The following is an 11,695-nucleotide window of genomic DNA, read 5'->3' as shown; positions in this document are numbered from 1 at the left end:
GCGGCGCCCGGGTGGCTCAGTCGTTGGGCGCGTCAGCCTTTGGCTGGGGTCGTGATCCCGGGGTCTTGGTATCGAGCCCCACCCACATCGGGCTCCCTGCTCAGCGGGAAGCCTGCTTCTCCCTCTCCCACTCCCCCTGCTTGTGTTCCCTCTCTCGCTGTGTCTCTCTCTGTCAAGTAAATAAAATCTTTAAAAATAAATAAATAAATAAATAAAAAATAAAAATAAAACAATGAAGTAGAACCACATATCTCACCTTTCTAAGGACAAAAATGGAAGGAGAATTCATAAAAGAAGTAATATACGAGACTACATAAAAATGTTAAAACTTTTACATACCACAATTTTAAAAAGGTCTAATTAAACAGAAACTCTTATTACCATATGTGAAAAAGTGTGAAACCAAACATCAAAGAATTAGTATGTTGATATGAAAAAAATCACTGGAACTGTTAAGAAAGCTTTTAAGACATGAATAGAGAAATGAATATAAATGAGGTACATTTAACAAAAGAATAAAGAGAATAAACAAATGTAGAAACAGTATTCAATCTCTTCCACAATAAAAAAAATAACTTTTGGGTATATAATCTTTCAACAAATAATAAGCAAATATTTTCATCAAAATACCCAGTGCTGGGAGGATGCTATTAATCCCATGCGTCAAGTTATCTAATCATTGCCAGAGTTGCTGAAAGCAAACAAAACTTTCAGTGCCTAACAGATGTCTGTATCCAGGGATGCAGCAATCCCAAAAAGGTATAGTTTTCACTTACATAAAGATACCTGTTGTAAGTATATTTTTAATACCAAAAATGTGAAGTAACCTAATTAAGCAATAGGATATATGACACAGAATGCGTGTGAAAAACATCTTTATGTGTGACGGAATACACACTATAATTTCAACTACATGAAAAATACGTGTTTTTCACAACTTGAAGAAGTCTATGCTTGCTCCATTAACATACTGTGATTATAGGTCATGGTTTTACATTCTGCTTCCAAACAGGTGATAGGATTACATATTCTATAAACCATTATTTTCTAAAGAAATTTCTTCTTTCCCTTATATATCAAAAGATGAAGAGAACCCCCCCCAAAAAAGAAGAGACCCTCCACTTATATCTTCTTGCAATCCAACTTCTGCCCACCCTGTCTGACTCAAACAAGGAAGCTGGGAAATCAATCGTCTCCTTTACCTCTGCAATGCCCTATTGGAAATTTTGCAAACTCTACTTCATCCGGTTCATCCATAAACATGTTTCATCCTTTCCACTGGAGTGACCATTTACAATTACAACGTATGTGTAAATTCTCTTTCTCCAAGTACCTGCCAATGCCAAGCACAATGGCTCTCTCAAATAACTTTCAATTCGTGGTTCTTACAGGAATAGATGCATAATGAAATGAGTGGGCCATGTGATCATGAAAAAACAGCTCAAAAGTACATCAGGGTCAGGACAGGGCATGTAGAAGCCTGAACAGACATAAGTGGCCAAGAGCAGGAAGAACATTATAGGGAATGAGCAATCACTCAAGAGAAGGTAGCAAAGGAGGAGGAAAGAGAGTCACTTTGAAACCCCAGACCTCCATTTTCTCTCTAGACCCGGAGGGCTTGGTAAAGTCCTGTGCATCTTCTCCCATACATGAGTGAGGACTTGGCTTCTGGAGAAAGCTCTGCTCTCACCTGCAGCAGCGCTTCCCCCCAGGCTTGTCGCACTCACCTGAGAACAGGCCCCTTGCCAGCTCTCTTTCCACCATCCAGGGCTCCTTCCCTTGCTCCAGCAGAGAGACCAAATCTGGCTTAGAAACACAGGGTCCTGCATATGGGCAGATATGGGGTTCTGTCACACACCTGACATTCTTAAATCGAGAACCAGTTCCTTGGTTTTGATAGAAAAATGTTTTATTACAGGAAGAAGCAGAAAGAAAAGTGAGCAGTATCTGAAAGACATAGAAGACGATGCTTCAAGCATAATGAAGATACCAACTTTCAACTCTACAAATGTCAAATTTTCATCTTAGGAATCACGACAGAAATTTAGCCCAACACTTCAGAAGACCCCTCCCTGACCTCCACAATTCAAAACTGACGAATGGGGGCCCCTGGGTGGCTCAGTAGGCTAAGCGTCTGACTTCGGCTCAGGTCATGATCTCAGGGTCCTGGGATCAAGTCCCACATCAGGCTCCCGCTCGGTGGGGAGTCTGCTTCTCCCTCTACCTCTGCCCCTTCCCCCGCTCATACTCTCTCGTTCTCTTTCTCTCTCAAGTAAATAAATAAACAATCTTAAAACAAAACAAAACCTGAGGAATGAAAGTGGCGGTTCCTGAAGACAGGTTCAGATTTAGGAGAGGGACATCCTTACCTACTGACCCCAGGTCACCATGGCTCTCCCATATCACATTCTTACAGAAACTCTTCTGAGCTGGGTCCAGCTGCTGGGAGAAGTCTACAGCCATATTCGTGATGGTCACCAAGCCCTGAAATGGTACAAACACACTCTTTGATCAAACATGCCCACAAACCTGCAAAGGCTCTGGGGAGGTGTGTGAAAGAGACAACCTGTGCAAGAATTCTCACTTAAGTTCTGAGTGATCCAGGTCACATAATGACTGGGCCTAGTCATATTGTATACGTTTGGGGAAAAAAAAAAAAGAGAAAAATCGGAGAATCTGCTTCTGCCATGGAGAATCTGTAATTTTGCAGGAGAAAACAAACTTACACACAGTAGGAATTTCCTAATGCTGACTGAAGGTTTCCCCACCTTCAACATGCACGACTCGACAAGTCTGCAGGGTTTCCCTCTCATATGTAATCTTTCATGAGAGGGGCGGGTTGAAATCCTGCTCAAAGTCTTCTCACGTCATCATATGTTGAATGTTTCTGATTAAGAGACTTGTTTGTGATTCATTACAACTGAATTGTTCCCCTCTTCTAGTGTGCATCAAGAATGCGTGCTCTTCCTTCCGGCAGGATACTCCGTCTACAGGAGGCACCGTACTCAAACAGAAACTTCTCCCAAACTCCCTATGGTCATGGTCTCTCCTCTCAAGAAGGGTTTCTTTTGGAAGGATACCGTGACTTGACTAGAATTTAGCTCACTTACCGGCTGCCTCTCAAACAGAGCACCATAATCCCAGTTTTCCCCTAATATGGAGCATTCCAGACTGTAGTTTGTGAGTCTCTCCATTATCACTGCCTGGGGTAACTTTTCTGTAGAGATGTCCCTCTTTGCAGGTAACTCAGTCTCCGGCACAGTCTTCAAATCTGAAAGATATTAAAAAAGTTTTCTCCATTATGTATTAATATGAAGAGAACTTCCAAAATGTAACCAGAGGAATTAAAATCCCCCAAAAAACCATATCATATCGAAAGCTTTTTTATATGACTAGCCAGCCCTACATTCCCATATTTGTGTAGCTTTCATCCTAAAGGACACAGTATGAGCTTTCTCACTTAAATCTAAGATGACATGTAGCTAATATAAACAAAGAGGGGGGAGAGGCTAAAGAAGAAAATTGCTATATGTTCCTTATTTCAACATTATTAAGTAAAACTCACTTTGACTCTTTCTCCATTCTTCCAGCTAAAACTTCTTTTCTCTCTCTCTTTTTTTTAAACAATGCTTTTATTACAATGCTAACTAACGAAAGTTCAAATCCCGGCCATAAAAGTGCAAGTCTTCAGAATCAACTACAATTTTGGCAAGAAATGAAGGACTGACAGAAGGAAAAAGCTATTTCATTTTATAAAACTCATTCAGAGCACATGATTTAATATGTTAAATGGAAAAGTTTCACAGTTCTCCTGTACCCTATGACAACCCATGAGAGCTGTCAGAAGTTCTGTGAGCGGCCTGTCCTGTTCTGTCAATATAAAGTCTTCCCTTGAAGTATGATTTCAACAGAGGTTTTATGAGATTCTCAATTCTTTAGAAATTGCTGACATTTCCTCTTGCAGTAACCTCCAAGAGAAGCCTATAATTCTGATCCCTTGTCTTGACTGATTTGTTGTTCCAGAAATAATGTTGTAGTTGAAATCACTGTATTCCCAAATGATAGAAATATCATCACAATATCTGTAAGATCTGTCTGTCGAATCAGAACCCGCATTCTCTTCTTCTGAGAGCCAGTCACCCCACTGTCCGGTCCTGTCTGCACTGCGAGGCCCACCTGCACCCAAATCAGTGACAGCCCCGCCCAGACCCAGCTCCTGGCCTGCTGGTCTCTTTCTTGTAATTCTCACATGTCTGCTAAAGGCTCTACTCTCATTCTTGTTTCTCTGGCTTGAAACTGGGAGTGATTTTTCTTCTTCCTCTTTGGTCCCTATTTATACTCACCATACATAGGATAACAGTTTCTACTTGACTTAAGTTATGTACAGATGTGTCCTATTTCCCCGGTGACACGGTTAATTCTTCAATAGCTTACACTCATCCACCAATCTGTATCTGATGGCCTTACTCAAAACTGACAATAAAAGTCAGTGAAAGAAGTCTATACATGAAACAGTCACTTGATCAAAGAGAAATAAGATAATAAAAGCATCATCAGCATCGGCCAAGGATTTTTTAAAGAAGAGACAGGATTATGTAAGCTTGAATGACAAAGGGTCTGAGAAGGAGCTAGGAAAAAACAGGATCCAGAGAGGAAAGAAGTAATGTTCAGAGGGAGGAAAGAAGTAATGCTCAGAGGGAGGAAAGCAAAGGTGGAGAGATTAGGTAGGATGAACACCTGGGGAGCCCATGCTCAAGAGGCCTCAATTTCCCTCCAGGCCTGGAGGCTTGGGAAGAGCCTGCTTATGATCCTACACGGCTGAGGTCCTGAGCTGTGACCCGCAGGGCCTTCCCCCGAGCAAGGCCTCCCATGCTCACCTGGGCACCGGCCTCTTGTCAACTTTCTCTTCACCATCCAGGGCTCTTTCCTCTGTTCCAATGAGGAGATCATATCAGGCTTAGAAACGCAAAGTCCTAAATACACAAGAAGAAACAGGAGGTGGTCACACTGTGGGTCTGTGCAAACTTGACATGCAGGCCCCGTGGCTTGATGATAAGAGTGGCAGTGCAGGGCCTGGTGCTGAAGGAGTAAAGGGCTCTGAGCGACAGCAGCAGGCAGAGGAGAGGTGGAGAATTGGGGGGGGGGCACCCTTACCCAGCGAAACCAGGTTCCTGTAGTTCTCCAACATCACACTCCTGTACAGATTCCTCTGAGCAGAGTTCAGCCACTCCCACTCCTCTTGGGAGAAATCTACAGCCACATCCCCAAATGTCACCAAGCTCTGAAAGGACAAAACCACATTCTTGCTCAGTCAGTGCTCATGGTCCCCTAGACTGGGGGGTTGTTACGGACTGAACTGTGTCCCCCAAATTCATACATTGAAGTCTAACACCCAGTACCTCAGAATGTGATTAATTTTGGTGACAGGACCTTAAAAGAGGTGATTAAAAGTTAAATGAAGTCCCGTGGTCAGGCTCTAATCCAATCTGACTGGTGTCAGAGACATGAAGGATGCAAGTGCACAGAGGGAAGAACGTGTGGGGACACAGTGACTGGGTGGTCATCTGCAAGCCAGAGAGAAGCCTCCGGGGAAGCCAACCCCTGCCAGCACTGTGATCTCCGACTTCCAGCCTCCAGAGCAGACTGGGAAAAGAACTGTCTGTTCTTGAAGCCCCAAGTCTGCGGTATGTTGATACGGCAGCCCGAGCAGACTCATATAGGGGTCTAAGGATTACCTTCTCCTCATTTTGGGTGAGAGACTATGCATACAAGGAATAATATCCAGAGAAAAGAGAAAAATACAGAGATAGCCCCTGCCCTTGGAGAACTGGCAATTTTGTGCAGCTGTGTACACAAGAAAAATACCTGACACCAATTCAGAACATAAATAATGGAGGCTCAACTGTTCCATGCACAAGAGGTACCAGAGCATTTTTCAACACGAGGACACACGAGTGGCCTGGATCAGCACAAGAATGAGGAAATCAACCCAAAGATGAACCTCAAAAGGCCCAGAAGACTAAACCTCAAAGTCGGTTCTAAGGATTTCTATTTCACTTTCAGTGTTCATTAGATGTTGAGCATTCATGTTAAGAGTAACAAAAAAAACAAAATTGTCTTTTCTTTTTCCTGAAATAAAGGTGAGTGTTTAATAAGAATGAAAAATACGGGCGCCTGGGTGGCTCAGTCGTTAAGCGGCTGCCTTCGGCTCAGGTCATGATCCCAGAGTCCTGGGATCGAGTCCCGCATCGGGCTCCCTGCTCAGCGGGAAGCCTGCTTCTCCCTCTCCCACTCCCCCTGCTTGTGTTCCTGCTCTCGCTGTCTCTGTCTCTGTCAAATAAATAAATAAAATCTTTAAAAAAAAAAAAGAATGAAAAATACTACAAAATGCCCTTCAGAATCAAGGTGCCGTCCCAGAGAAGCTGGGAGTGTTGAGGAGGTACCATGAACACAGGTGGGACAGTGAGCCTACTGCTCGTCTCACCCACTGCTGGCGGATTTTTATGATTTCAGTGTATAATTGATACATTCCAATGTATTTGAAACATTTATTTAATTCACACTCTGACCCCGGGAATCCCACCAGTGGCTGCCCTCTAGATTTAAATGACCAGCAGCCCTGGGATTTTAAAAGTATATACTGAAATCAGTGAGCAGGAAAGTCCGACTACCCACAGAGCCTGAATGCAGACTGCAGCACATGCCAGCCCTGTGATCTCAGCTAGTTACTTAACCTCTCTGTCTCGGCTCCCCAACAGTAAATGGAAAAATCAACAAAACCTCACAGATCGTGGACCAAACAACGCAGAACCTGCACAGGACTCAGAACGTGCAAGGCACCACGAACGTGCTAAATGGATGTCAGCTACCATGCTGCTGACCAGCACCTGAACTCCCCTGTTTATAGCTTCCCTTAGTTCTACCGGAAACAAAAGTCCCTTTGAGGTTCGGTGTCTGTTGAATCATATGCTATCATGTGCTCTCTAACCTGCAACAATTCTGAAGGTATTTTTAACCAAACTGTGTAAAGACAAAAGGGTTTTGTAAATGATATCTTGATTTGTGTGAAGACAGGAAACTGTTGACACATAAATCTCCTAAATGGGAGACTGAAGGACCCCACGCCATGGAAAACACCTGCTAATACTTGCAGGAAACAGCCAAGAACTGTTTAGTGTGAGCCTTGAGCAAAAGACATGCTCATATGCCTACCTGAGCAAGCTAGTCTAAAACAATGCTGGTCAGCTCTCACTGATGTTGTCAAGTCGGAGCATCGGGCCACGAAAGCAGAGGAACTGCTGTGCGGGCTGAGTAAGTAGCAAGAGCACTCGTTTTGCTGGGAAGGCTCAGCTCTAGTTCCCTAGGTTGCTCATATCCACCTGCACCAACAGTTAAATGCCTTCCAAGTCTAAAAACTGTGCAAGACTCAGTGGAACCTTCAAGTAGACTGAAACTCAAACATTTCAATGCAGATGCTGAGTGAAATACGCCAGACACAGAAAAACAAATATTGCATGATCTCACTTACATGCGAAAGCTAAAATAGTCACACTTATAGAAGCAGAGAGTAGAATGGCGGCTGCCAGGGGCTGGGGTAGGAAGAAATGTGGAGGTGATGGTCAAAGGGAACAAAGTTTCAGTTACGCAGGATGAATACATTTGGGAGATGTAGAGCATCATGCCCACAGCTGACAATACGATATTATGTCTTTAAAAGTTGCTAAGAGGGTAGATCTTATGTTAAGTGTTCTTGCTACCAAAAATAATAACAACAACAACAACAACAATAATGGTAGGAGGAAAATTTAGAAGGTGATGAATAAGTTTCTGGCTTTGATGGTGATGGTTTCACCAGTATATACTTATCCTCAAAATCATTGAGTGGTACACATTAAAAACGTGCAGGTTCCTACATGTCAATCATACCTCAATGAAGTGGCTTAAAAACAAACAAAAAAACCACAACCATTTCTTTTAAACATTTATTTATTTAAGTAATCTCTATACCCAATGTGGGGCCTGAACTCAAGACCCCGAGATCAAGAGTCGTATGTTCTTCTGATTGAGCCAGTCAGATGCCCCCCCAAAAACCCATTTCAGTGCAAATATTTTCAACTAGTTCAAAGGTATTGGTGTTCAGACACATGCTACTTCTATGCTTTTACTCTGACCTGATCTAAAAGCCGGTTTTTCACAGATGCCAGCCTCACAGTTCTATCTATATGCTCCTTGCCTGGCAAGTCTTGCACTTATTTTTTTCAGATATTCAAAATCTTTTCAGATAGTCTTTTTTTTTTTTTTTTTTGACAGAGAGAGAGAGTGAGAGAGAGCAAAAGCAGGGGGAGTGGGAGAGAGAGAAGCAGGCTCCCCGCAGAGCAGGGAGCCTGATGCGGGGCTTGATCGCAGGACCCTGGATCATGACCTGAGAGCCGAAGGCAGCCGCTTAACCGACTGGGCCACTCAGGCACCCCTCAGATAGTCTTTACTAAATGAAACATTATATAAAATATAGTACATATACTGTATACAAAATACCTTTTTAAAATCTATAATATCTTTTTTTTTTAAGATTTTATTTATTTATTTGACAGAGAGAGAGAGAGAGAGAGAGAAGAGCAGGGGGAGAGGGAGAAACAGGCTCTCCGCAGAGCAGAGAGCACGATGCGGGACTCGATCCCAGGACCCTGAGATCAAGACCTGAGGCGAAGGCAGACGCCCAATCAACTGAGCCACCCAGGCGCCCCAAAATCTATAATATCTTTATAGCATCTTTACAATAACTTTATAAGTGTTGGTGCAAGAGAAAATGATGTCCAATTTTCTTGTATTTTTTACTATTTTGTCATTTGTAAGAAAAACTGGAATTTGGAGCCCCTACTACACAGAAGAGTATAAGTTCTAATATTTTCTTATACTTGGCAACTGGAATCTTTTGGGGTCTGATTTTTTTTCTTAATAAGAAATGTCCCCTTCTCTACCTCTCTACTTCTATGTACCAGAGGGACCTAGCATTAACAGTGTATGTGTAACCTTCCAAATAAGACATTTTCTCAGTTTACACAGACTGCCCTTTATATAGAGAGAATCAATGACTTCTGGGGGCACCTGGGTGGCTCAGTCAGTTAAGTGTCTGCCTTCGGCTCAGGTCATGACTCCAGGGTCCTGGAACCAAACCCCACATCGGGGTCCCTGCTGAGTGGGGAGCCTGCTTCTCCCTCTGCTCCTCCCGGGGGGCCCCCTGCACCCCCCCACTCATGTGCACTCTCTCTCAAATAAACAAATGAAATCTTTAAAAAAAAGAAATACAACTGCTTAAAAAAAAAAAAGAACCAATGACTTCTGTTAGTGCTATGGTCTGAATGTTTGTGTCCCCCCAAAATCCATACACTGGAATCCTAATGCCTGTGTGATGGCATTTGGAGGTGGGGCCTTTTGGGAGGCCCTTTGGTCATGAGGGTGAATCCTCTTTAACAGTCTTAGTGTCCTTATAAAAGAGACCCCCTCCCCCCCAGAGCTCCTTAGTTCCTTCCTCCATATGAGGACACGGAGAGAGGGCGCCAGCTACGGAAGAGGAAGCGGTCCGCATCAGCCACCACATACAATCTGCCAACACCATCATCTTGGTTCTTCCCAGCCTCCAGAACTGTGAGAAATAAATGTCTGTTGTGCATAAGCCGCGCAGTCCGTGGTGGTCTATGATAGGAGCCCAGACAGACTGAGAGAGCTGGCAAACTTCTTCCACTGTAAACAGCAGCAATTATTGCTCACAGCACTTACGATATTCCAGACACAATTCTATATACTTACATATAAGCTGATTCAAGCCCCACAACCCGGAGAGCTGGTACTAGCACTCTTCCCATTTTATAGATGAGGAAACGGAGAGCTGTAACTTGCCCAAGATCACACAGTCAACTGCAGAGCCAGGATTCTGAACCCAGTGGTCTGGCTCCACGGTCCACACCCTTAACCTCTACATCAGGGCCCAGCAGTGTTTCTGTAAAGGGCCAGAGGGCAAATATTTTAGGCTTTGGAGGCCAGACAGCCTCTGTCACAACGACTCAACCCTGCTCTTGCAGCATGAAAGCTGCCACAGTCCACAGCTACACCACGGTGTGCCAGGCTCCAGGGAGATTTCATCTATGGGCAACAAAATGTAATCTTATGTAATTTTCACAGGTTGTACCATATTTTCATTTTTTTTCAATCACCGAGAAATGTAAGTACCATTTTTAGCTCATGAGCTATACAAAAAGAGGTGGCAGGGGTGCCTGGGTGGCTCAGTTGGTTAAGCGACTGCCTTCGGCTCGGGTCATGATCCTGGAGTCCCGGGATCGAGTCCCGCATCGGGCTCCCTGCTCGGCGGGGGGTCTGCTTCTCCCCCTGACCCTCTTCCCTCTCATGCTCTCTGTCTCTCAGTCTCTCTCTCACAAGTAGATAAAATCTTAAAAAAAAAAAATTTAAAAAAAAACAAAAAGAGGTGGCAGGCCAGATTAGGCCACTTTGCCAACTCCTGTCCAACACCATGTATTGTTGAGTTACTGTGCATCACCTAAGGGGCTGGTCCGCAAACTTCTAAATGACAATGGCACGAGGATGCTGACAGCTAACACTTACTGAGATCTCACTACGTGCCAGGCACCTTTACGTTCTTCTAGGCGCGTTACGTGCGTTCACTTAATTAATCCTTAAAAGAACCACATTAAGCCAGCACCATCATCATCCGCATTTTTACAAATGAAGGAAATGTGGTCATTTACGTTGCCTTGAGGTCACACAGCAATTAAATGCTAACGCTGGCATCGGAACCCAGGCAGCCTGGCTTCTTCGTCCACACCTGTGACCATGGCGCTAGCATGCCTCTCTTAAAAGCTTCCACTCTGACAACGGCCATGATGCTTGCTATCCACTCACCCTGATGATGAAGCAAGATCCACTAGGCAACCTGGCTTTCAGATAGAAAAAATGATCAACCTGCTTCATTCAAGGGTACTCAAAACACTCTCAACTGTGCACGTCCTATTCTTATTCCCATTGTTAGTGTGGACATGTGCAGGTTTCCAAAAGGGTTTCAAGATGTCACACTACACCAGAGAGAAAACATAATGGTACACCCAACGTAAGAATGTGATCTGATGGCCTCACTCTTAGTCTTAGTAAAGATAGAAAGAGATTAAAAACAAACGGAAAACAAAAGCAATTCTATCCTTACACAAAAATACTTTGTATTAATACTCCACAGGAAAAAATGAATGAAAGCCTTTTATAAGAAAAAAAAATGCATTAAAGAGGGGTTTTTTTTGGTTCAATTCAATTCAGCTAATTTTTTTTTTTTAAAGATTTTATTTATTTATTTGACAGAGAGAGACACAGCGAGAGAGGGAACACAAGCAGGGGGAGTGGGAGAGGGAGAAGCAGGCTTCCCGCAGGGCAGGGAGCCCGATGCGGGACTCAATCCCAGGACCCTGGGATCATGACCTGAGCCGAAGGCAGTCGCTTAACCAACTGAGCCACCCAGGCGCCCCAATTCAGCTAATTTTTAAGGCACGTGAATGAAAAATCGGTAATTTTTTCTTTTTGGTGAAGTCTACTTTTTACACCATAAATTCTAGCTTTTGAGACTCTATTGCTGTTCCATCTAAATACAACTTTTATTTATTATTTATTTATTTATTTGTTAGAGAGAGAGAGAGAG

At 43.5% G+C, this 11,695-nt stretch overlaps 1 protein-coding gene across 2 annotated transcripts; it reads right to left on the bottom strand.

Moving 5' to 3' along the window:
* Nucleotides 1-1,592: 1,592 nt before the first annotated feature.
* LOC102733520 (zinc finger protein 28 homolog) lies at nt 1,593-5,901 on the bottom strand. Of its 2 annotated transcripts, none has more exons than XM_081810943.1 (5): nt 5,155-5,901; nt 4,878-4,973; nt 3,111-3,271; nt 2,370-2,484; nt 1,593-1,823 (listed from the first exon to the last, which is right to left on the bottom strand). In XM_081810943.1, the coding sequence occupies exons 1-5, from the start codon at nt 5,186-5,188 to the stop codon at nt 1,687-1,689; spliced, it is 543 nt and encodes a 180-aa protein (XP_081667069.1). In that variant the 5' UTR covers nt 5,189-5,901; the 3' UTR covers nt 1,593-1,686. The 2 variants fall into 2 exon arrangements, with proteins under 2 accessions (XP_081667069.1, XP_081667070.1); XM_081810944.1 differs by lacking the exon at nt 1,593-1,823 and adding an exon at nt 1,845-1,947 and having other exon boundaries at nt 5,155-5,846.
* Between the last annotated feature and the right edge of the window lie 5,794 nt (nt 5,902-11,695).

Source organism: Leptonychotes weddellii, unplaced genomic scaffold, assembly GCF_054177405.1.
Source record: "Leptonychotes weddellii isolate Sample4059 unplaced genomic scaffold, ASM5417740v2 HiC_scaffold_4502, whole genome shotgun sequence".
NCBI lineage: Eukaryota > Metazoa > Chordata > Mammalia > Carnivora > Phocidae > Leptonychotes > Leptonychotes weddellii.
The sequence above is the reverse complement of the archived record's forward strand: the minus strand, read 5'-3'. Positions and strand labels throughout refer to the sequence as shown.